At 41.8% G+C, this 26,014-nt stretch overlaps 2 protein-coding genes across 4 annotated transcripts in view; one reads left to right on the top strand and one right to left on the bottom strand.

Moving 5' to 3' along the window:
* The first annotated feature begins 141 nt into the window (after window positions 1-141).
* On the top strand, window positions 142-11,532 carry LOC105281144. The gene is made up of 6 exons (XM_011342174.3): window positions 142-662; window positions 6,579-6,681; window positions 6,851-7,081; window positions 7,590-7,859; window positions 8,203-8,296; window positions 9,672-11,532. Exons 1-6 carry the CDS (start codon window positions 652-654, stop codon window positions 11,000-11,002), a joined length of 2,040 nt encoding a protein of 679 aa, XP_011340476.1. The 5' UTR covers window positions 142-651; the 3' UTR covers window positions 11,003-11,532.
* The window catches only part of LOC105281150 (RB1-inducible coiled-coil protein 1), a 27,360-nt gene continuing 12,547 nt past the window's right edge, over window positions 11,202-26,014 (bottom strand). The window contains exons 3-10 of one of the 3 annotated variants that reach the window (XM_026969848.1): window positions 20,991-21,279; window positions 19,476-20,421; window positions 19,154-19,359; window positions 18,454-19,075; window positions 16,916-17,677; window positions 16,494-16,802; window positions 15,504-16,364; window positions 11,202-15,381 (exon numbers count right to left, since the gene is read on the bottom strand). In XM_026969848.1, the coding sequence (XP_026825649.1) occupies window positions 15,262-15,381; window positions 15,504-16,364; window positions 16,494-16,802; window positions 16,916-17,677; window positions 18,454-19,075; window positions 19,154-19,359; window positions 19,476-20,421; window positions 20,991-21,279 (4,115 nt within the window). In that variant the 3' untranslated portion in view covers window positions 11,202-15,261. Of the gene's footprint in view, window positions 15,382-15,503; window positions 16,365-16,493; window positions 16,803-16,915; window positions 17,678-18,453; window positions 19,091-19,153; window positions 19,360-19,475; window positions 20,422-20,990; window positions 21,280-26,014 lie in introns of all 3 variants that reach the window. The other 2 variants (XM_011342190.2, XM_026969849.1) reach the window with 2 other exon arrangements.

Here is a 26,014-nt window from a genome sequence, read left to right as displayed (position 1 = left end):
CCCTCAAAGGGGAAATAGTCGGCGATTGGTTAGCCACGGCCACTCCCATAGGCGGTGCCTGTCGACATACGGTGGCAACCACGGTGCACTCGCGATCTGGCAGGCAAAACGTGCCTGGCACCCAGCTAGTTTGCACCGTGGTGAAGCTGTCTCAGTTCACGCAGCGACGTCGTGCCGCACGCATCGGCACGCATCGTACACCTGTTCACATTGAAGCAAACGTCAAAAATCGATCGACACACCGCAGACGCCCACGAAAACCACGACTAATTTATTTCTCATTAGAAAAAAAGATTTAGTCAAAGATATTAAGACAAACACGTTAAGATCTTTTGGAAATTTGACAAATAGCAATATGAATCTACAAATTTTCGTAAACTGGCCGACTGTCAAAACTATAAATTCTAAAGAAACTGGTTGTTTTCCATGACATCGCGACGGTGACGGAAATGTCTGGAAATCTCAATTTGTTCCAAGGAACCGTTTCTAAACCGTGGTGAAGTGCAGACTCCTCGTGTTCCATCGGTGATCGGAAGTGGCGCATTTCGCAGTTGTGATAAATCGCCGGAAGGACGTTCGTAGTGATCGCGAATCGTCCATCGTGACTGGCTACCAAAGCACCGAAATATAAATTACGAAACAGCATCGACTATGGTAGTTCTGTAAGTATCCGCCATCAGAACTCATCATTAATCAAATCTATATTCCTATAAATTCGATGAAGGGAATGAAGATGATCAAGGGAACAATGTTCCCAATTGCAATATACATTGGAAAATTATGTTTATGGTTAAAATTTTGTCTGTCCTTCGTATACTAAAACAAATATGAGGAATTTTAATCAGGACTTTAAAAATTTTGTATACAAATTCACAGGATTCGTTCTTCGTGTGAAATTAAAATGCACTAAACTTTACCGAACGTAAGGTTCAGCTGCTGGTTTGATATAAATGCATAAAATTAGTAACTTTTATGTTTGGCATCGATTTCTCTTCCTTCAAGTAGCGAGAGAAATTCTGCTAGTATCTAATCAATGGGCGTTCTGCGGGTCCCCATTGGTGTGTGGGCGTTATCACAGCGTCTGATTGGACGCGGGGTGTTCTAGAAATCCTTCGTTTACACATGCGCGCTTCATCGAGCCATACACCATTTGTGCGCGGGAGAGATAGCTTGTTCGATATATAATTTATACATTTTATAATTTATGAAAATACTTCTCGCATATTTCCTTTATTTTTTCTTATATTAAATTATTCATTGATAGATGACAATTAGAAGATAAAGATCGTTATTAAAAATATTTATCGAGATAAATAGTTAAAAGAGCAGTAATAGCGATACGAATATATGAAAACTTATTACGAATAAACGAGAAGTAAATGAAATACTCTCAACTGAACAACTGCGCGCTTGTCTCGTTTATGATTTGACTTTAATGCAATTCTTATGTGCAACAGTGACATTGAATAACTACAAAACAATTACAAATTCGTGTACAAATTGACTTTAATAGTAGAATATCTTGAAACACTTAAATACTTCTGTTATTTCTAAACATGTTAGGAAGGACTTTTAGTATCCTTTTTTTTAATTGCATTGCATTACTTTTGTTCGATCTGAGCATTATCTATGATAGATTCTATGTGCTAGTCGTGATAAAGGAATAGTCGAGAAATCCAAATCGAAGAAGGGGCGGCCACCTCGACGGTTCGTGAAAACCCGATTAAGGATGTACTGCCGCCCCGCCATTGATCACAGCCTAACACCTCGAAGACAGATTAAACGAATGTCCGCGGGTAAGACGATCCTCCTTTATCTCGAATCTCGAGAACGCTCTCTCCCTGTCAGCCACTCCGAGGAACCCTTTGAACTCGCGGCCCCCTTCGCGAGTCCCTCCTCCCTCGTGAATCCTTTTATGTCGCGGCAGTCGAATGGAAGCTGACAGTTTACCCGGTATTAATTCAATGATGTTATTCAGGAAGGGGCAAAATGACATTTCGAATCTTGAATCTACCTCCAGAAGAGCTGTCCTGTTTTCTGATTTTCTTGTTATCACATTATTGATCAAATGAATTTATTACAAAATATATCGTAATTGAACGATATCAGTTTTGATAATCGAGATGTTATTGATAAAATCGTATAGTGCATTATCAAGAATTTTCGAGTAAAATGTCATGAATCTAGTAATATAGTAAAATTAAGTTTTGACACTAATTGTGAATGAATGTCCTATATAATCATAAGGCGACCCACGTGCTTCTCTAAATTTGGCATGCGAAACTGACCCAACTGATGTGCATCCTTTATTCTCTCATCGACTCATCATTTGTCCTCTCTCTCTCTCAGAATCAACGCGGTCTGAATATGCTCTCGAACGGCGTATGGAATCGACAAAAAGCCGGATTTATAAAAATCCAGCCTGACCGGTTTTCTTTCGTTCTATCGCGTTTCATTGAGCCACAACGCGTTTTACCAAGCTTTTTGCACCATCTCCCAGCTGCTCCATTCTGCTATTCGAGATTACGCGTGAAAACTTTACGTCTGTAAACAGGCAGATATCGCGAAGATTGATATCAGATCCGTGCAAACAACTAATTGAACATAAAGTGCTAATAACCAGTTTTATCAGTGTCGATCTGTATGAAAAAATCATTCCGTAATATTGTCGAATGTACTTCGAATCAGGTAGAATTTTAAAATGCTGTTTTTGTAAAATTTTTTTATAAATAATTATGTTAAGTATGTTTTATACAGAACCTGGAATCTACTTCGAGTTAAATTAAAAAATATCCCTCACGCAATCGTCCATGCGCGGCAAACTATCAATTCAACATACAAACCGCTAAAATATGCAAACTGATCAATGAGACAGACGCAATCTACATTAAAATGGCGCATAAGAATAAATCATCAATTCACCTTGCGATGTTTTATTTTACTAGCTGTGTGTCTTGTGATCCGAATTCAGATGCAGTCTATTTTAGTCGTTCGAGTCCTTCGCGAACTGAATGATGGATATCACCGGACACTTCGATTATCTCGCAGAGTTACGTTGAATATAAATCGGGTAATCTGACTTGTGTCGATTGTGAGCAAAGATTCGAAGAGACAACATTGCGTGGGTGTCGAATACCGCGTGGGTTTAGTGGTCTCAGTGCAAAGAAAAATAAGCATCGTTAACGCGACATGATTTTTCAAGCTGTTAATAGGCTGACCATTAAACGTTTTTTTCGAGAAATGAGCGATTTTATAATCGGAGGATAATAAAATAATAGAGAGGCTGACAAGCTCACTAAAATTATACCGTTTCTAGGAATTATTGACTTTTAATTAAACTAAATATATATATATATATATTAGAACAGTAGAAACAAAAAATTGTATTTCCTCTGATCGTTGAGTTACATGTTTCTTTGAAGTTTGAAGGTATCTTGCTGAATGCTCAAGAACCATTACGATAATTAATCGGATGTGTGTTTATACGCAAGAATTGCATAAAAATATTATATTCAGTTTTTTGTAACATTATGCGCGGCAAAAAGTTAATTATGAAAAACTAATATAAACGAAGCGTGAAATTACGATCCGGCTAACGTAACTATCGGCGTCGTGTTTCCGGATGGCAACACGAGCAATAACTCGAATCAAAAGCGCGGGGAATTAACTTGTTTAGAAGCGCGAGATTAACTCCGCGAGCTAATCTCGCGGAAAGATCCAAACGTAGCCCGGCTAGGAACAGGAACAGGCATACGGATACCGAAGGTAGTAACGAACGAGGTGGAGGAGGGAGGGGGAGGAAATGAGAGAGAAATCAGAAGCAAGAGAGGCAAAGAGGGAAATAGAAAGGAACGAGGGGAGAGAGCGAGAAATTTCTTCCTTTTCACAGTGTGCCCTTCGTGATATTTAGTGGCCTCGTCGTGGCGCGTATCTACCTTAATATCTGAAATTCTGAACGCACCCATACCACGGAGAAAGAGCGACCAAGACATTTCCCTTCTCTCTCTCTCTCTCTCTCTTCCTCTGATTCTTCTTTTACCTCTTCCTCTCACGAATCACAGTGCTCCAGGATGCACGCGTGTGTTCACGCGTGTGTGCGTACGTCTTCGACTCCGGACAATCTCGGCGCAGCATCGTCCGCCGATGTATCATCTTACTCGGTGCTAAAGGCGATGACTTTATCACCGATCCGGGCAATCATTCACCTAAGCTGGCTCTTTTCTCCGTTAGCGCTGTCCTCGTCCTCCCTCTCGTGTCCTCTCTGTCATCCTCTCAGCTCAATTCTACCTTTGCCGGGAGAAAGAAAGAGATAGGGAGAGAGGCGTCGACGTAATATACAGTAAACGCGTTTCGCGTGCCTGCTTCTTCTTGCTATGCATAACGAACCATCGAAAAAGAATGACAGAATTATCGCCTCCAGAATAGAACGCGGGATAAAGGAGCCGCTTCCTCTTCGCGGCGCATCGATATCACTGATCGATATTGTGGGAACGACAGCTAATAGATATGCAGATATAATGCGCGCAACGAATTTACCTTCCTCTAATTATTATATATACATATATATTTATATAATAAATTCTAAATTAATATATATAAAAATATATATTAATTAAAACTTGGTTGTTTTTCTCGTGTTCATCAGATAGAATTCATTTCACAATTCGTTCATAATCGATACTGAATTAATATTGAATAAACAATATTGAACGATTTAACAATATATTGATATATAATTTCTGATATATCCTTTAACTAATAAAGTATACAAATAAAATGATTTTAGATATACGCGACAAGCACGAGATAGAGTACAATAAAAGAAGTTGTGTCACCAATCGTTTCTACGATGCTACGGGTAATAGCGCGAATAATCGCCATTGGAAATCTAGACGAAATATCTGAAGCGATAAAAGCCGGCATGTCGAATCGGAGGGCGCAATAAATGTGCTTTGCACGATTGGCGGCCATCGTAATCGTGGCAATTGGAATCGCAGCTTCTCGTGACAGCGATCATGTCAGCGTGAAAAAGGTTCACGAGGTGGTCCGCGTCGTTGAGGACGGGACCTCCGGGCGATGAGGCGTTCTCGAGTAGGTGTTTCAGGATCGTAAACGTCCAGCTACGAGCGCGACTCGATAAAACCGACGGAAACGATGCGTGCACGCACCTAACGCGTAACCTGTACAAGCCCCGTAGGAAGAAACCCTTTCGAAATGCCGCCCCCAACAAACATACGCGACAAGTAAATTCGAGCGAGTAAATATAAGTCCGCCTGCGGATCCGCGATACGTAAATTAGTCAAGTCGGGAGAAGTAGAATTAGGAGTCGTACGTCGCTTTTCCTATCGATCTATCGATCCTTCTACTACTTTTAGGAGTACTTTAGGAGATCAAATCATCTTGGCTCTTTTTACATTTTAAACCGTAGAAATATTTTTACGGAAGAAGAATGAAAATTAATCGATTTTAATTCATGTTTATATGCTATTAACGGAGAACACTCATCAATACATTAATCACGTATAATGTCTTGCGCATTTCCAAGCCTCTTTCAGAGAATTTTCACAGTTCTGAAAAATCTATTTGAGGTGTAATATACGATCGAGAGACCGTTGCATACTCGCTTAACTCGGCGAGAAATCCTCGCATACCGTAATGCCGCTACAGATCATAAGCGTAGACTTTAATGTCAACGGGGGAAAGGCAGAAGCTGGTTTGCGAGCTGACGCGAGGAGATATACTTATAAGAGGATTTATGTACAAGTGTTTCTTGTACCGCAGTTCAAGACTCGGGCAAGAAAATATTGGGGCGCATCCGCGAGAGATTAGCCGATATACTCGTCCTTGTTAATACACGCGACGGGATTAATCGAATGCCGACTCTTTCGCACGATTTCCCTTGCTGATTTTCGCATAGATCGACTAATGTCGGATCTCTCTTAACAAGAAACTGACATTAAAACTGTCATGCTTCGTACGAGTAAAAATGAAACAGAAGGATCTTTCCGTTAATAAGGATTCATAGAACAACGACAGATGGATTTTCCAATGTAACAGATTTGTCTGTTATTATTTTATGAAATGTGTTAGATGTTCGATCACTGGTAGAGGCAGAGGTGCGATCGCGCGAGAACGGTGTCTGATGACAAATTTCGAGAATGGTTTTATTCCGACTATCAAAGATCAATCTTTCGCACCTCGATTGCAACTTACGGATATAAGGATTCCGGAAAGAGGCTGAGCGTGCTCCATGTCATGCCGTGCCACCCACGAGCTCCCATAAGTATGGCGCGAAGTACGATCGTGTACGTGCCATAAATTGGGATTTTATCTCGCAGCTGCCGGACTCGTGGCACGACCGCAATTGCGTAACACTAAATTAGACCTCGAATTCGATTCGGCGGGAAAGGAGGGAGACAACTACGACATAGCATTTCAAGGTCGAGGATCTGGCTGCAATGATCCATTTCCATATTTTTGCGAAACAGGAATATCAATGCGTTGAAATAATGAACGACGCAGGACTTAGAATTTAAGAGAAGAAACGTATTGAGAAATGAATCTATTTTATTGTTTAGGAGTCGCGTGGGGTCGCCGACGATGTCAGCGACTGTCGCCGGCAACCAGCAACAGCAACATCCTCATCAGGAGTGGGACATAAACGATTCAAATGTCCCGAGAGTAAGTCTACCTTTCAAGTTACATTCGTTATGTTTATTTCATCGATGATGAATCTAAAGCGTTTTGTGAGGTCGCTAGGTTTGAGAACGAAAAGGAAAAATTGAAGCGGAGAGATTCAATAAAGTCGCGTCCTCGCAAACACGATCTCAATGATACGATTTTGCTTCAGGTAGTGGAATACGATCCTTGGTGCGAATGGGCGGACGGACACGTGAGGAGAGTCTACGGACCGGATTGCGAGGAAGCGAGAAGGCATGCCTCCGGTTGGGCGATGAGGAACACCAACAATCATAACGTGAGCATCCTCAAGAAGAGTTGTCTGGGCGTTCTGGTGTGCTCTCTGGAGTGCATACTGCCCGGCGGTGGAAGGGTTCACCTCCGACCGGCGATCTGCGATAAGGTGAGCGAAGCGCATAACGGAACGATAAACATAAATCTCGACCCGATAATAAATGTAAATTGCGTTCGCGCGATAGTCGCACGCGTTCTCGCCGACATTCTTGTTGCATTTCGCGATGCAAAACTCTGTCTGCTTGCTACGACGGATCGGTCGCGTCTGCAAGTTCCAGTCAATCTGCTTTAACTTTTGCATGCAAGCTAACAACACAAACAAGGCAATCCTCCTTTCTGAATCACTTATCTATGTAATTTGCTCATCAGATTTTTGTTTAAGAATTTTGAATTAGGTTCTCATTTAAGAGTCACTATCAATATCGTTTTTATAGTAACATACATATCTAACACAATTTAAAAATTATTTTGATTCGAAGTGAGCAAACATAAGAAATCGAAAAAGCTTTACTTTTTAAACGTATAGGATTTGGCAATTAAATAAAGACACAAATTTGCAACAATACATGTCAAAACCGATGTTCTCCTGCTTACATGCACTTCAACTTTGTCCGCAGGCGAGAAAGAAGCAACAGGGAAAACCGTGTCCCAATAGACAATGCACCGGTCGCTTGGAAATATTATCATGTCGCGGGCATTGCGGTTACCCGGTGACACATTTTTGGCGACACACGGATCACGCGATCTTTTTTCAAGCTAAAGGCCAACACGATCATCCACGACCGGAAGCAAAATCTACATCAGAGGCGAGAAGAAGCGTAGGAGCTGGCCGAAGGGTCAGAGGACTGGCAGTTCTTTTAGCGAGAGAGGCAGCACTAGGCTCTAAGGTAATTCGTAATTTCAAGTTTGACAAAGAGAGATCGTAGAATATATACTTATGTCTTTTTTTTATAAAAATGTTGTATAAAATATTTATCCCGATCTTGGTTGTTTTGTAATTTAATATTATATAATTGTATGTCACGGAATAATGTAAAATAATTAATATAATCGAATAATATTTAGCTGTAAATTTAGATAAAAAGTTAGATAAATTTAAATAAAGAAAAACTTGCCGATACAGAGAAATTTAACTCGAATTCTGCAATCTTCAACTGTACCTCTTTCTGCAATTAATAAGATATTACATTTAATGAATAAATTATTAAATCAATATATTTATTTTTGTAGTTAATGTCGTTAAGAGGAACTAAAAGACCCAGTACAGATAGCATCGAACAGCCATCGAGAACAACGCAACCGCCACCGTTAATCTCCGACAAAGGTTATTATTTTGTCTTTTATCGATATACTTAAAATATCAGATGGAATGTGCATTAGAAAAGGCGCGAGAAAATCGAATGCATCGAGAACGGCACGTTTTAGGTTAGTCGCGACATCATGCACGCGAGATGCTTCAAAACAATTTAAGACCAAATTAAAGTTAGTCGCATGTTCATGAACAAGTAAACAGGTACTCACGAAACACTGCGATGTTTCGCTAATCGTTCCAACGGCGGCAGTTCAACTTCACATATCGATGTTACGCTATTTCACACACTGCGTTAGACACTACGTTAAACCGACACTTTATTAGCAACCTCTCTTTACTGACACTTTCAATACTTGTTAACACACGCGGTACACGATATATTAGAGGAACATTGTCGCAAAAATGTCCCGTTTAACACACTTGATCACATCAATATTCCCGACAATCGCGCGAATGCAACCGAATGACGTCCGTTGCGCGTTACTACACAAACTCGTCGATTGCGCATCTACCTGTGAAATAGAGCATTCGTAGCAAACTTCAGCCTGAAATACTTGCTTGATTAAACAAATTACAGGTTATTTGTTATAATTCGGAACAAATAATGAGGAATCTAATCTCTAAATCTTAAATGAAATCTTTAGATAAACAATTGTTAAACGCGCACTTGTTTAAATTACGCGACGATCGTCATTTTCGCGATGCCGTCAGTCGTAACTCCTACGTAGAGTTTAGCAATAGAACGTTATGTGAGAGACCAGCCTCTTGTCTTACGATAAATATAAAAATAAATATAAAAACGAGAGAATAATCAGACTAATCTGACGCGAAAGTATTTAGAATTTAAACTTCTGATGTACTCCTGATAATCACCACTCTTCGTACGCACGTTTGAACGCCATGAAATACAATGAATTGTATTTGACAACTTCAGGTTATGCATCTATTATATGCGAATAGTTACCAACATAAAGTAACTATCGCGGAGTTTTAGAATATAAAATGTACTAGAAGCAATTTATAATCGTTCCGTTTTAAATATTAAGAATTTTCAAAATTAAAATTTTTTTACGTTGATACTTTATGTAGCATAATAAAAATAATTTTTCTTTTGTTTTACAGCGAAAAGCACTAAAAAAATATACTATATTCTCATATTTATTTGATTGAAAATTATACAAATCCGTGATACTTTAAAAAAATTAACCATCTTAACATAATCTGAAAATGTTACGAATTTCTATAGAAGATATTATGAATTTTTAACTTTTGGCTAAATATATTATCATACAGTCTGCGCAGCAATCTACACAGATTTAATCGTGTGTTTAAGAGAGAGAAAATTACGAATAATATAAAATAAATTATTTTCTTGATGTTATTTTAGGGTACTCATGCTCTTGTCCACCCTTCGAGTGCATATGCTCGCTGCAAACGAACGTATCATCTTACCCGCAATCTCATCATCACCAGACGACGACATATTCTCAACAGTTGCCTCCAACAGACGGACCTTATTGGCTGCAAGACGCTCCGCCGCAAGAAAATACAGTTGGCTATTGTCTCCCAAATCAGATTCCTCAGGAGGCGTCTTATGGCGATTTTCCACCTTTCACCGGTGATCTGTTCCAACCGGAAGAGATCTTTCAGCTGGATCAACCTCTGAGGCCGGATTTCCCTTCAAATGCCCAAGACGTGGCTCGCTCGCCACCGACCTTGCTCGATCTCGGTAGCGGCACCATTAAGTATGAGATGAAGCAGCAGAATCAAGATCAGGCCTATTGGAACCAGTTTCTCAGCGAGGATTCAAGTAGCAGCCACCTAAGTGTGCCTCAAGATGAGAGGCTCCAATTCGCTGGTTTCGAGCCCGAAAAAGTCTCCAACAGTTTCTCTTCCAAAAGGATACACCATTACGTCCAGGAGAAGAATCAAAATCCACCTGTGAACGACGCTCTGAGTTACCAGAATTATTCCAGATCGCAGAGTCAAAAAGGTTTCGTCGAGGGAAGCGCGAAGAACGAACACGAACAGTCTTACTGGCCCCAGGCTCAACAGGAGAACAGACTACACTTGGACAGTTTTGAAGTCAAGGAGGAGGAACTGTTACCATCACGCAGAGAAGTCGACTGCTACAAGAACAATTGTCAGCCGTCGCTGGCAAGCAGAGTGGAATACAGTGTCTATCAGAGGTCGAAGAGCGAGGATCTGCAGGACATATCGCGACACGCTCGTAGCCCCGAAGACAAGCCGTATCCTTTTGATGGATATCATCATCAGATGTTCGAGCACGGCGACCCCAAAAATCAACCGCATAATCGTGTCGCTCATCAAGACTCGACCAGGATGAATCTGGACAACAGGCTCCAAGGCGACTACGGCAGCCAGGAAGCGCCGGAAGCTGCGGAGAGATTGTTCCACAACTCGGGTGTGATGGAAACAACGGTGCAATCACAAAATAGCCCCGAACCGTTCTTCTATTCCATCAACGACCGCTGCCATTACACCTGCGAGATTCTCGAACGGGTGCCGCAGATGATGAACGCTGGACCAGCTCATGGAACGGTGAACAATTACGGTGACCAGGTTGCCACCGACATAGACCTGCCACCCTTCGTGGATTACACGTTAGTCGGGATGCTGTGCAGCTCCACGGACGAGGATACGTCGAGCTTATTGCCAGGGTGTTCCCAGGACTCGCACAGTTACATTCCTCATTAGAACACATTCTGCCGTTGTGCTATACTCATTTGTATCATATAAATAAATATAAGATAGTTGCACTTTCTTCTCCGAAACAACAGATTTATTGATCTACTCGTAACCAATTTGTGTTCGAACACATTTCGCTCTCAATTTCAGGTCAGGTTGATTGCAGATTCGAGGACCGGAAATAAAAGACAGAATCGAGTCAATCTAGCTTGGAAAAAAGTTACATCATTTATTTATAACTGATTTATTCGTAACAGATACTCTCACGATCACAATTGTTATGTGTATTACGCAATATTATTATATTATTATGCCTATGCATTACACTTTCTCGATTACACATGCGCAATATCTTTACTTATCTTTTATGAGAGAGTTCTTACGAGAGCGTTTTGCGAGCGGCAAACATAATAGGACACACAAACGAAACGATTGCGAAGCTCGTTCGCACAATCGCAGGCTGGCGAGGACGAGAGTCCTATATAAATGATGTGTTGTCAGGAAGGTGTTACCAAGAGAAAAAAATGAGAAAAAAAAAAGAAAGAGAAAAGAGCGCGCGCTGACGGGATTTCAACGAGTCCCTTCGGCGTTGAGATTCCTATGTATCTACGTGAAAGAGAGAATGATTCTGCTTTCGTGTCTGAAATCGTGATGAATTATTGCAGCCAAGTTTATAGATTATGCATATGATCATCGCATGATCTTGATGATGACTTATAAACTCTCAATTAAAACGATATCGTTGCCTCGATCGACGGTTGATCTTCCGCCATTGTGACATAATCTTCTATCTGTGATAATTATGAAAGATAATTTCACTTTAATGTAACATACTTCGCAGTTTATTTTTTTTTATTCATTTCAGTAAAAATCAGCTTATTAATCAAAAATTGGCTCGATCCCGACTTTTTCATTCTTACATATTAATTCCAAACAAATCGTATTATAGTCTAATTTAATTTCACAACACCAGACTTACGAATTTAGTCATTAGAAAAAACGCATCTTAGCCAAATACATATTTCTATGATTACGTCTTTAGGCATACAAGAAAAGCAAACCTCACTAAATTAGAATTACAAAAATAATACCGACGTCTCTTTACCTCATATCTTGTTCTTTTCATAAATCCGATCCTGATATCTGGCGCAATTCCTTTCCACAATTCTCTAATTATTCACTAATCACAATTCCTGCAGCAATAAATTTGATAATGAAACACTCGATAATCCTGCTTCTTTGTACTTCTCTGAGAAGTTTCAATCAAAGTCGTGGAGTAAATCTAAATTTCCAGCGATTGTCCCTTGGTCAAATCTATATAAGGACTGCAATGAACGATACATTTAGATGATATACAAGCACATTGCTTTAATATCCAAATTTTTAATTTACTGAAATTGAGATAAGAATATTGAAATATAGAAATTTCGAGCAAAAAATTGTTCGTTAAAGGTATCTTCGATTTCGCATTTAAAAATCGCATTTTGTCTTGTGTCACAGTGCAAAAGAATGACATCAAAATTGCACAAAGCTTCGAGATTCTCAGCGAAAACATAAACAATAACGTTGACCGCTTTTTGACGTTGAAGTTAAATGTTTCTCGCCAATCCTCGAGCAAGTGCAAATTGATAATATTATGTCGTATGTAAATATACATGCATGATCTTCTGTACACATGTTTATAGAAACGAATTCCTTTCTCTCCTTAAGATAATCCTTTTGAATCGATTTGTTCTTCGATAAGCTTCAGATGTAGCTTGAAAATTATTCAATCTTCGATGACAACTCAGCTTTACGAAAATAGAAATACAGGATGCGCATATGCAAACGCGTTCTATCTTTCTTCTTTTCTGCAAAAATACAATACGCTATCTTTATTTCCAAACATTGGCTTTGCGTCTTTTGCATTTTCTTGACGACCATGCAGTTGGTGTTGCGAATTTATAAATACATCTAAAAAAAAGAGAGAGCACGAACAAGTCAAGTGTGAGTCAGCTTTACCGAACAATATTCAGTTCGAAGCAATGCAGTATCTAGAGGCTTATGTGTCTGGAAAATTTCAGTGCGTTGAGCTTCCCCTATCGCGCTATCGAATCTATGAAAAAATATATAATAGGAACCGTGCACATGTGATCCGACATGGAATTCGCACACGGAGATCAATTCTAAAAAAAAATTAGATTTAATAGTTTCTCATCATCGTCTAGCAATAAAACATATTACTATTGTCAATGTCTTTTTTTAACATAAATCATGGTTTTCTCCGTGTGCGATTTCGCGCGGTGAACGATGACGACGACGGTGAAGAGAGAAACGGCGCTTCGGTGACAGGAGGGTAACTTTTGCCAGTCCGTCTTCGGGGATCCGTGTTAAAAATCCATCGTCTTGCGCGCGTGTATGTGCGATGTACGCGTGCATTCAGAGTCAAAGAGAAAATACTAATTATCAGCTACTATTTTGCGATACGCTCAAAGCGAATGCGTTTCCTCGAGAGGAGCTCGAGATAGCTTAATAGTCTACTGAATCGTTTATCTTACGTATCAGCATATTTTGCAAACCGCCTGTTACGGCACTCCGAGTTTGCACCAATTCGAAAATGTCGCGAACGAACGATGATCTTTGTCCTTCGAAGATCAAAGATTGGTTCTGCACATTTTTTTTCTTTTGTTTTATTCTTGTTTTTTTTTTAAGAAAGGAAAGAAGATATCGTTTGCGCCGTGCTTTTATCCTTGACCAGATAAAGAACAGATCATCGCTCGATACCGCAAGGAATTAAGTTTAATTAACGACTAAGTATAGGTGAGAATGCGAAGCTAACAATCACAGCTATTGTACTGTACTATGAGTGGTTTACGCGTCACGGAAAACGAGAACAGTGGTGTTTAATGATACACGATAATGCAACTAAAGGGACTTTTACAGGTAATCCACTGCAAGCGACTGCTCATACGAGGCGGTGAGTATACTCACGTGGAGACATCGGTTAAACAATAGAAAAGGATATATATACATGCGTATACACTTATAAAATTCGTTCTCTACGCAGAGTGCGCCTCTCGTCGACTCTCAAATGGGCATTGCCGTTGAATCAACGTTTGAAAATTGCATACAAAGTAAGAAGATCGAGAAGTACTTGGTAGCCTTTGTCCCTTTCAATGGAGCAGCTACGTTTACTTATCTCTCGAACTCGTTGATACTAGAAAGAGATCGCGCAGAGTACTAAGAGAGGAGAAAAATGAAAGTATATCCCTACTGTAAAAAGTGGAAAGGCGATTGGTGGCGAAAACTGACGCAAAGCATCGTTAAAGGAAATCCTCGAAAATATGCAATTGCCGTGCAGCACGATCTCTTCGCGTATAAATAACCTAATGTATTAGGTATAACTGCGAAATTGCACAACACGTTTGCACGAGACAGTTTTCACTTTACAAAATCGTAATCCGCCTTAGGACCTATGAAGATTTTCGTACGCGGATATTGCACGCCTCGTACAACATATTTATACGCATTGTCTATGTTACGTAATGTGATTATATATGTACATATAATATATATATATATATATATACACACATATATACATATAAATATTATATATGTATATATAACACATTCTTTTCCGACGCAATACCTCACGGTTTTGTAAAACTTACAACTACGTTTCCTTGTTTCACGTGGTGCAAAGGTAATTATCCGAATGCGGAGAGACGAAGTTGAACACTGTCCAAGGACATGCCTTCATCTTCCCGCATCGCGCGTCTAACATTGAAGCTGAACAATCTTTCCGTTTCCCTTTCTTTCGCATACTGATCAACTTATTGAATTATTGAAAGAGAGAGAGAGTCGTCGATGACACTCACGTTCCTTTGTTTTCTTCTGTGTTTATGAAAAAAGGAAAAATCGAAGAATACAAATATCGTTACGCTTCACAGCTACACCACAGCATTCGGCAAATATGTTTCATTCGTTTAAAAATTACTTATATCACAATAAAACGCCGGCGCATCCTTCCGTTTCATTTCGTGTTACCAACTTGCGCATACCTCTTTCCGTGGACCTAAGTTCGTCGATATCAAGGATGCATCTAGAGGCTCTGGCAGGTTTTGGCCTAGATTCGAGGTTTCCGGATGGTTGCGGAGACGTAAGTTCGAGATTTGCGTTTCGGATTGCAGGTCCTACGAACGCGGCCTGCCGACGCAAACCCTCGATCACAGCGCATGTACTAGGCAAGAATCAAGGGATTCTCGACGCGTAGTTTGAACATAAAATTACGGTAGTTGACTCTTCGACATCGAGCCCGTTTTGTCGACCAGTGCGCGCCCATCTCGTGGCTTGGCGCGTACTCTGTAGAATTTCGTGCCACGCGGGACGTGATACCGGTTCTCATGCTGCAAAGGAGTGACAAGATAATTAGTTTTTTATTATTGCAAATGTATCATTTAACGTCGGTGTTTAATAATATGCAACGTCATTTGACGTAGCGTTAAATACTAATTAACAAGAATCTTACTTTTCTCGCGTGACAATACTCCTTATCAATTACTTCGGCGAGAACGCACTTCCGCGAGCCGTTCGGATTCATTCCCACATCCAGTGCGTCCACGCAGTCCGAGTGAAGGAAATACAGAGTTGTAGACTCCTGGTACACGGCGTAATTGCAGTGCACAGTATCCCAGACCACGAGTACTATGTCGCCCGGATTGCAGCTAGTGACTGTGACGATCCCCAGTTGCACCATCTTCGTCACTTTTTCCGCGACTTTCTTATGTATATATGAGGAATGGGAGGGGTGGAAGCATATCGATTTGGAAGATGATCCTCGACTCGGTTCTGGACTGGTAGCTGCGTCCCGACTGGCGGAACTCGCATCTGCAACCACCGCGACCGACGCATTCATCTCCTTATCGCGATTCTCCAAGGACAACACCGACGAATCAATATTGAACACTCTTTTGGTTTGCTCCTTCAGTAACTCGATTTCTAAACGGATTTTATCCGTCACCAATGCCTCTACTTTCGCTTCAGCTGCCACCTTACTCGCACGTATCGAATTTAATTCGCAGGATAGTCTCTTGTTATCATTATCGAGTGCCTCAAGTCGTCTGGATAACCGCGCCAGATCGTCGTTATCGGTCTCCAATCGCACTTTTTTCGATTCTGAGACTTCAACTTCGTACTTTTCCGACTCCAGATCTTTAAAGACTTCCTCAAGATCGACTTGACTGGTGTCCAATCGATCGTACCGCGGGCCTTTACACATTCCAGATTCGAGGGGATACATATTTTCGTTATGTTCCAGAACCGTTCGCATTATCTTCTCTGCAGTCTCTTTACTCTCCAACCATCCTTTGTCCGATTCAAGACTTTTCATCTGTATGGAAGAAAAAGGTATAATAAGAAAGAATCAATCATGTACAGAATAATCATATATTTTTATGGAATTCTGTCGCTTAAACTTCTTTTTTAAATTATTCCATGTATTATTTAAATAATACGGTACCTTCTCCTTCAATGTTTGCCGTATCTCCGATTTCGATTCGAGTTCTCCGATCAATTGATCTATCATATTCTTGTAGCGCTTGCCCTGTTCGATTAACGCGGCTGTTCTCATCCTATATATCTCTATCTCTTTGTTCTTCTCCACGACGACTTCTCTTGCCAAACTTAATTCGTTATCTAATTTCGCCATGCAATCAGCTCTCTCCTTCTCGACAGCGGTACGTATTGCCATAGCATTCTCTACTTTCATATCTTCCTTCGTCTGCGCCAGAATCGCCTCGTGATTTGCAAGTTCGATGACATCGGTCCGCTGAAAAAGATTATTTTTTAAATTAAAATATTAATACTCTTGTTTATTATCTTCCACTCCATCTTCAAAAACAACGTAGCGAGTACTAAGAGAAATAGTAAGAAATTACTCACTTCAATCTTCTCTAGACTAGAATCGCTGGGACTCCTCTCCATGGTAGAAGCAGCCATAAGTTTGAAGCGACTCCGAATGGTTTCCAATTCCGCCTTATATTCTACCTGGAACTTATCGGTTGCTTCTTTCACCATTCTCTCTTGATCGCTGCGAGCGGTGGCCAGATTCTCTTCCAATTCCTGGATTCGTTTCTGACATTGCGTCAAAGAATTTGTGAGAGAGGTAATCTCGAGGAACCTCTCGTCATTTGTCTGCTTCACAGCCTCTTCCTTGTCTATACGTGCTTGCTCCAGTATCCTCGAGTAATTCTCGAGCTGCTGATGTAAACGAGTCTGTAAGTTATTCTTCTCAATCTGTTCATCTTCGAGTTTCTGACGCATCGTAGCCACTAGTCGGCCGTGTTCCGCCAATTCCATCTCTTTTTCCATAAGGTTGCCTTTCAGCGTGCGGATCTCTTCCTCGCGATTTCTGCAATCCTCCTGCATTAGCTTCTTCACATCGGCCATCTTCAACTCGTGCTCGATTGTAACTTCTTGCTCGCGTTCTTGAAGGCGCCGATCGCACTCCTGCGAGTACAGAGACAATGCTACTCGGACGCGCTCCTTTATATCAGTGAGGTCACTTTTGCCCTCGTTGGATCGATCTCGCAGAATTGACAATTCGTTCCGAAGCGAGCTCAGTTCCTCGCACACGACTGCCTTCATGGTCTTCAGAATGGACCGCAATCTTTCCACCTCCTCACGTGTGTTACCGAGATTCTCCTGAAATGAGGAACACTAGAGATATTCTAGTGAACATCCTCAAAGTTTCATAAGCTAGGACGAATTGTCTTCGACACTCGCGAGCGAGTAGTCAAGGAGAATTCGCGCGGAAGGAAACTCCAATTTTTCCTTGTTATTTTTGTGCCACGAACACCCGACTCACGCGACACGCAAAATTACAATCAATTTAATTTGGAACGCACGTCTTTGTGAAAGCGATCGTGTAGTTAAATTCGCGGCTAAATGGGTTCTGAAAGGATATGTGGGCCAAGGGATTGGGAAACGAGTGCGACGCCAGCTATCCTGTAAAAAACCAAGATGCACGCATATAGAATACATGCGCGTACGCGCATATACGCGCTCGACACACGCGGGTCTACTGTCAGATGCCACTGTGTTTGTGCAAACGATACAGAAATCAGGGACAGCGCAACAAATTTGGATTTCGGTTAGTTTGGTCGTGGAACACAAGCAACGATATATACTCACGTTTCACAGGATCTAGTTGCATACAATCAGCGCTAAATAGCTCACTAACGAATATAAAAATAATGATAACGAAAGTACCTAGAAATCATAGAGAACAGAAGCGAATAAGCTACGTTTCACGGAGTACCGAGCAACACTTTCGATATCTCAATGCAGGACAGAGGAGGGTAGAGTTTAAGAGGAGCTTAAGAGGTAATAATGAAAATGACGAGGATGATAGTTCACGAAACGTTTCACGACTACGACTACGAGGGTTGTCTGTTAGCGAGCTGGAAGTCGTCCAGTACCTGAAGAAGGGACACGATAGCCTGATGCTGGCCGTCGGCGGGATGTTCGCTGAGGCTGCTCGGCAGGGATTCGTCCATGTAAAACTCGGTACCCATGAAGTCGGTAGCGCCGACGCCGACAGAGGGACTGCTGCCGCCGCTACCGGACAGCGGGTGCTGATGCTGTTGGTGCTGGCCGTCGCACATGACGGAGGACCGTGGCAAGGAGGGAGGATTTGGACTCAGGGAATGCGGCTCTTCAAGCGGCAGGACGTCACGGTAGTTCGAGAGGCCTCTATGGAGCAAGCAGACGGAAGAGTCGGCAGCGCCGTTCTCCACACACTCGGTCAGAGGACTCAGCTGCGCCGGACGTTCACTCGCGGCGGACAGGCTAGGGAATTGGAAAGAGCCGGGTTCGCTCGATGTGGATAAACGCGTCGTTAGGTCCGCGACTTTCGAGTTTAGCGGGGAGACGTTAGTCGAGGTCGAGGAAGCGGGGGACACGCTTCGAGAGGCACAAACCTCCAATTGCTTCTGCCGCTTCTGTTTCGTCCCATCGAACACGCCGGGTTTGGACATATCCACGCCGGCCTGACCAATCTTCTCGAATTCCTCCGTATCAGTTTCGGATTCGAAGCCACCTCTAAAAATTGACACACTACGCGTTCAAGGTGATCTATTTTAGAAAGACGGCAATGTAACGAGCTACTTGAAGACTCACCTATCGGACAACATTGGCGCTCTAGTACGCTCATGTTCCTTCGATGGAATATCGGTGCTCACTGACGTGGCGTCTTTCTCCTTGTTGCCGTCGGTGAAGCTTTTGGATAAGAAGAATTGCGTGATGCTATTCAAATCCGGCGTAGAGATTGTAAGCGCCAAGTCTGGAAGTTGCGATCTCAGCGATTCCATGTCATCCGCTGTAAGCTATAAACAAAGTATTAAAAATAAGATATCCGAATATATTTTTATTAATTTTTTATTAATTTTGGTACACAGTACCAAATATTCATACATTTATCTGAAATCTGCCATAAATCTACCTTAGGCAGTCCGTTGTCGAAAACGGAGGGCGCCTGCGTCGCAAAGGGCGGTGGCGTGTCTTCCAGACCCGGAAAAAGGGTGTTCAAGAAGTGGCCGTCGAACTTGCTCTGAAATTCTCGCCTGCGCGCCAGCTCTTCGCTGTGGACCGTCAGTAGTTGGCATGCCAAGTTGCTGGCCCACACAAGAAACGCCTGAGAGAATGTCCGTCTGCGAACTACTTCAATTACCGCGCTTATGTACATTTGCGGAGCCAAGTGGATTTGCTGTAGCACCTCCAGATGTCTTCTCAGCCGCTTCAAGCTCTCGTGATATATGATCAGCTTGTTACCCACTTCCACCATCTTATTCTCTACGTACATGATCCACTTCAGGCGATGGTAGATGTTCATCGAAAGTTCTTCCTTTGCTTTGGTGCATCTGCGACGAATGTCACGCAACTGATTGTGATTCTGCAGCATGACAAGTAACTGCCGTCGATGGGAGGTGCAGAGATCAGGCAGAACGCTAGCGTCGCCCAAATTACTGGCGCGACTCTGGTTCTGCAGAAAGCCTTGAGTAAGTTCGCCCTGCTCGTGAACGATCCTCCTAGCCTGATACATCAATTGCTCTAAGGCGTACAGCCTCTCGCTTAGACCCTTAATTTCTTTCATGTCCTGCTTCTTGGCGTTGTCGATGGCCGCGTTTACCTCGGCCTTTAAAGTCTCCATTAATCGTTCATCGAATTGCTCCAAACCGCGCGAGCACTGATCTGCCACTTGCTCCAAGCTACTTTGATTGTCCTTAGCAGAAATCCATCGAAGCAGACTTAGCACTTCCCCGTTGCCCTCTGCTGCAGGCTCGGATGATTGACTGGGTTGATCATCTGGACTTAACAAGCCTTCGGCTTGAGCTCTGAGGGCTGGCAGAATAGGAATTTTCGCGAGTGTACCAAGATCAGCGCTGAAACTGTAATTAACATTCACGTTTATTTTACTCATATAAAACTTTGCTCCTTTTTAGTATAAAAAGAATGTAAATCTGAGTGTCTGTTTATATAGTTGACAAATATTGTGATCGATTTCGACATACATATCTTTGGATGAAATTACAGCGATCGGGTTATGTAATTATTCATTAACAGTATATTCAATGGTAATTGAGGCGGTTAAGCATGATAATCAAAGCTGTAGTAATTAAATTGTGGATTCAATGATAATTATATTTCATTGTAATTAAAGTAATTACTGAAATATCTTACATGTTATGCAACACCTGCATAACGTGCGACTAAAGAAGAACCAGTTTTACAAATTTGTTTCAATTATAAAGAATACAATTGCATTAAGTAACTTTCTCGTAAATTTCACTATCTTTCTCGCATTATGTTATATTAATCTAACGATAAGCAGAAATTAAGAAAAAATTTATAAAGTATAACAGAGTTTAATCAGTAGCGATATTCATATCGACTCGATAAATAAATAAAATATAACAATGAGATGTATGCAACAGAGATCTCATCCGATCTCACTTACTTGTCAAGTAGATCCATATGTCGTTGTCTCTCGTTGAGATACAAGACAAAGGCCTGTTCGAATTGCGCGGTTCGGGATTGAAACATTACTGTGATGTCCTCGAGATTCGCGACCACCGCCGCCCAACCCTGCTGTTGAAGGTGCTGGTCGTGAACCAGCCTCTCGCAGATCCTCGTCTGTTCTCGCGCTAGGCCGCAACATTGTTGGGCAAGATGGGCTCGTGCACAGAGAGTCTGATAAGTGGCTGGCATCGCCAGCGAGGCATCGATTTGAGTCTGGAGATCGACATCTGACAAACAAAGAATTAAATTCAAGTTTTTCTCTTCAAGTTTCTTTGCAAATATCTTAATTATTATAGGTAACATGAAAGTTTTATAGCTAGACTCTGTTAGACTATAATCGTCATTCTGAAGCTTTTCTAACGATAAACACGATAATAGCAGTATAAGCGGTACATTGTATAAAAATTCCAGGATTCTTTTCGACAGTGCGCGCGGTATAAATTGCGCGTGTAATACCGCGAGAAAAGTACCGAACAATATATTCCCCCTCTAGGAATGTGGATTAGAGAAAGTCACGCTTATCCCGTACCTGTGCAACCTCAATTTTAACTTGGCGGAGATGTTTTTTTTATCTCCTTCACTATCGCAAACGCGAACTGCGCTACGCTTGAGCGAGAATCGATACATGATCGAAATCCAACAACCTGGCAAATAAACTCGAGGATTTCATAAGGCTCCACCGAACTCATAAAGTGGAGACGTGAACGGGACTCTATGGCACAAGCGGCTCGAGTTCGAGTTCGGAACTCCAACCCGTTACTGATTATGCTACGTCTGATCTCGCACGAGCACAACAGATACAGTTAAAAAAGCATTCCCCTCTTACGCGACGATAACGTTAACGCGAAAGTTAACGAGCTTGTTGCGACCGGGCGGAAATTATGTAGCGGATTGGAGAGCAAACCGAGCGGCAGTGTATAATTGATCGATGAGACACGTCAGAGAGCGTAATCTTGGCACGCGATGAAAATTCAAGGTCGGTACGACACACATCGCTTCGGCGACCTTACGTCACACTTTAGAAGCGATGAATCCAAGAAGCGAACTGCGCTCTGAGCACGTCCAAACAAGATTATTAATCCGTGCGTGCGTACATGCGTGTTGGCAAGCGCAGGTAAAAAAAAGACACGTCGAGGACGATCGACAAGTCGAGCGGAATATCAGAATAAACGTAACAAAACCGTATCAGAATAAATAGAACGGTCAAAAAAGATCATGACACAGTTCTGATTACGTATAATCAGCATTTATCTAATATAGACAATACTTCACGTACGTGTTCTCTATCATACTTCATGATAATGTATGCGTGACCGGTCTGGATTTCTAGATCGCCGTCCGAGTGACCCTACTGATTTGCAAGTGCAAAAAATGCCATTGTTATGCAGAACTGGACAATCGGCGGCGAGACACCGTGACGCTATCGTATCCGAAAGTTCAACCGGAAAACGTCACGAACAGGAATGACACGTGCATCGGATAGAACGTTATTGTATTGCTCATCGTGTCTTTCAACAGTGATGCACTACTCGCGAATTATGCAGTACACGCGCGACGTAAGGGTCAATAAACGGGATCTTGTATCTGGAAGGAATCCGCGATAACCTTTGACAGCGATAATTATCTTTCATACACGTCTCCAGTTTTATTTATTTCCTGTACACGTCGCAATTTACGTGTTAAAAAGATCGGAGGAAGAATTCAATGCGCTCTTTGCTCTTCCCATCTTGTCAGCTGAAAGTCGGCTTACAACTTTATTCCATTCGCTTGCATCATCCACATCGACAATTTCACCAACTTGAGGATCTTTTTTGCTCGGATCACTGTGCGTGTAATGTGGCATTAGCGTTTCCAACGAATATTTTATTGCCGCTTTTCAAGCAATTTAAGAGCAATTTAAAAGACTCGATAAACGCATTTAGAAATTGTAATATAAATTTATAGTGCACTTTTTCCTCTCTTTTTTTAGCGGAATTGGTATCCGCTGGAAGATGCGCTTGTCCCGCGTTTCTCTATATGCACGCTAAATCAATAATCGGAGGAAAAGTTTGATAGAAACTTCGTGGGGAAACAATTGTGTGTATGTGTGCGTGTGTGTCGGACACAAAACATATTTTTCTTTGCTATAATCTACTCGAGTACATGATCGTATTGCTGTTCTTCACCGAGGCGTTCCTTCAACTTTCACGAAGGAGATAATCGACTCGCGAGAGATTACTCGCGACAATAAGCGTTATTGTGAAAAAAAAGTACAAAGAAACGGTATCAAGTCTGAAATACAATGTGGCATAAATCATGATGGGTTATTGAACTGACGATCTCGATCGTTTTGTGTATGGAAGATTTCGCTCGGCCTCAAGGCACCCTCTTTTCCTCTCCCCTTGAAACTGTCATGGTAAATCGAAAGCAGAGATCTTGGAAATCTGACAGAAATGTGACAGGGGCAAGAACAGCGATGTATGGACTACTTGGAGGAGTCTTGTAGGTCTGCTATACCGCACGTGTCATTTCATCGATCGTATTTTTTATAGAGCTCGCCTCCATGAAACTTTACATATAATGGAATTTCAAGTAGTTCCTGGGCTTGTGGTGACTTGTATTACGCCTGGACACAGCTTCTCGGCAGCTTTTAATACGTTTATACGAGAACGCCCCGAGGGAAATACAGAATGAATTTGATTCTGCTGATTTTTGTAATCTGCGACTGCTCCGAGCAATGGCAGCTGTCAAAGTGTGAAATAATGTATCGCGTGCTTGCGGTCTCGATGGGACGTTATAAAGTGCATCCACTTGCAGCTCGTGCTTAGAACCTCAGGAGAGTATCTCGCTCGCTACATTACACGTGAAGTTAGGACATGGAGATGCACCGTTGACTGCAACATCGAAGGCTGCCAGCTAAGTCGCGACCTCGTTCGCACGGCAATTGCACGCGGTGTTGAAGCACACAGTGTAAATGTGCCGAAAAAAGAAAAATCAGACGTGATGGCCTGTGACGGGAAGCAAGAGAGCAAATGCCGACACGAATAAAGTGCGGAGAAATCGTGTTAAAAACGCATTAAATAAATGGCGCGGCTGGTTCGCGACGAAACAAGCCGACTTTGGCGTCACATCTAAAAGACATTATATATATTTTCGGAGCATCAGTGCAAGGTTGGGTACATCCATCCCGATATCGATATCCTCGATATTTCAGCTCCCTAAGTCGTCCCAATGTTATCGCGTTCCCTTTTCGGCGGTGCCTGCTCTCAATATTTAAAGGAGATATGCCGATGGTACTCCAAGCGTTTTATGATGAAGCAATCGAGCCGAACATGAGTAAACACGGGACGGATATAGCTTTCAAAAAAATAAAATTTATATTAATGTTGTTCCGCTTTCCCCCGCCAGTGATTGTTTCTCCATTTCGGAAAAAGCCCAAGTATGAGCCGCAATATGGGTCGCGAAGGATTGAGGCGTTCGAGAATGTCTTCCTTCTTGTCGAGTTTTCGTTTGATCACGTCTCTTGATCGAGGGTCATCTCATCGTGGTGAATTCGAACGATTCTCGTGCACTTCACGGAATCTCTAAAGAGTCGCCATTAAGGTACGAAACAAAGCTATCGGCGAGGCTCGGCCTCGTTCACACGATAATTGCAGGCTACGCTCTAGCCGAGCGATACACAGAAAATGGCATGGTTGCACCGCTCGCACTCGCTGGCCGTTCCCAAGAATAAAACAACCGTCAGAGAGCCACGAACTGTGTACCACTCCAAGTCAGCGTGTCAGCCGCAAGAAAGCCGATTCTCATTATAATCCCTTCAGAAGCTCCGATCTTGAACCGATCTTTAACTTTCGCTCGCGCTCCATCGCGATAGGAAAGACATGTTAACGATCCTTCTTCGTAGTAAGTTTTTCCTGATTAACAAGATTGCATTAAATACGAAATGGACGAAAGTCGGACCGTGGGAGTACCGTGTGATGAAATAGGAAAGTGGCATGCGATTCGAGTCGCATATTTTCACATTCAACGGAAGAATCCTCCTTAACGCCTTACGATTTTTATTTATTTTCTTTTTATCTATTTTCATTCTTATATAAACCAAAGTTGACCATTAATTTGTGTATTCGGATAAGTATCTGCTATTTTGTTTATCTATGTCAATGACCAGATCCAATATATATTCTTATAAAAAATAGAATGAAGAAATAGTACTATTATTATTAGGTCCTTAACTAAGTAATATAAGTTAATGATCTAATAAATAGAATTTACAGAACATAAATAAACATATCTTCAGCATGGATCCAACAGCTAAATAGTGTCCATAGCCATTACGAGTCTCGCTCGTGTTTTTCAATTTTGACTTATAATCTGCAACAGTGTCATTCGTTGCTGTGAGATAAGGGATTAAAATTAAGATTTCAAGGCAATCCGTGAAACGAACGATCAGCTGATCGTGATCATCATCCACACGCTCCGCATCATAACTCGGCTTCTGCCAAGCAATTATCCAAGCTGGTCGCAAAGTGCGTGTGCTTATCAAATTATCGTAATGATTATACCATACGATCCAAAGACATCAAAGGACTCGCCGCGACATTACGCGGAAAGCCTCGCCGAGCGCGTTGGTCGGTCTGTCGCAACACGCGGGAAATAAGAACCACTAAGGACTCTGGCTGCAATATAGTGTTGCAAACATGCACGCACACTCTCATGCGTACCCAGAAGTGATTACGACACGCGCTCCTACACATAGAAACAGCAGGTACTTGTTGCGAGGCATTTATCATTTAGTGAGCACAGCAAGTCGCTCGCGTCGTAAGCGTATCTGCTCACTCGTACACTCGAATTGTGATTATTTCCAAAACCTAGCATACATTTCAATTATGTGCAACATGATGCTTGCTGCGATATTTTTAATTTGCACGTCTTATGTAATCGTCATTTTAATGGTGCGCACATAGATCTCACAAAATAGTAGAA

The sequence above is a fragment of the Ooceraea biroi genome, chromosome 5 (assembly GCF_003672135.1).
Source record: "Ooceraea biroi isolate clonal line C1 chromosome 5, Obir_v5.4, whole genome shotgun sequence".
Classification (NCBI taxonomy): domain Eukaryota; kingdom Metazoa; phylum Arthropoda; class Insecta; order Hymenoptera; family Formicidae; genus Ooceraea; species Ooceraea biroi.
Note: the sequence above shows the minus strand (reverse complement) of the source record. Positions and strands in the feature narration are given on the sequence as shown.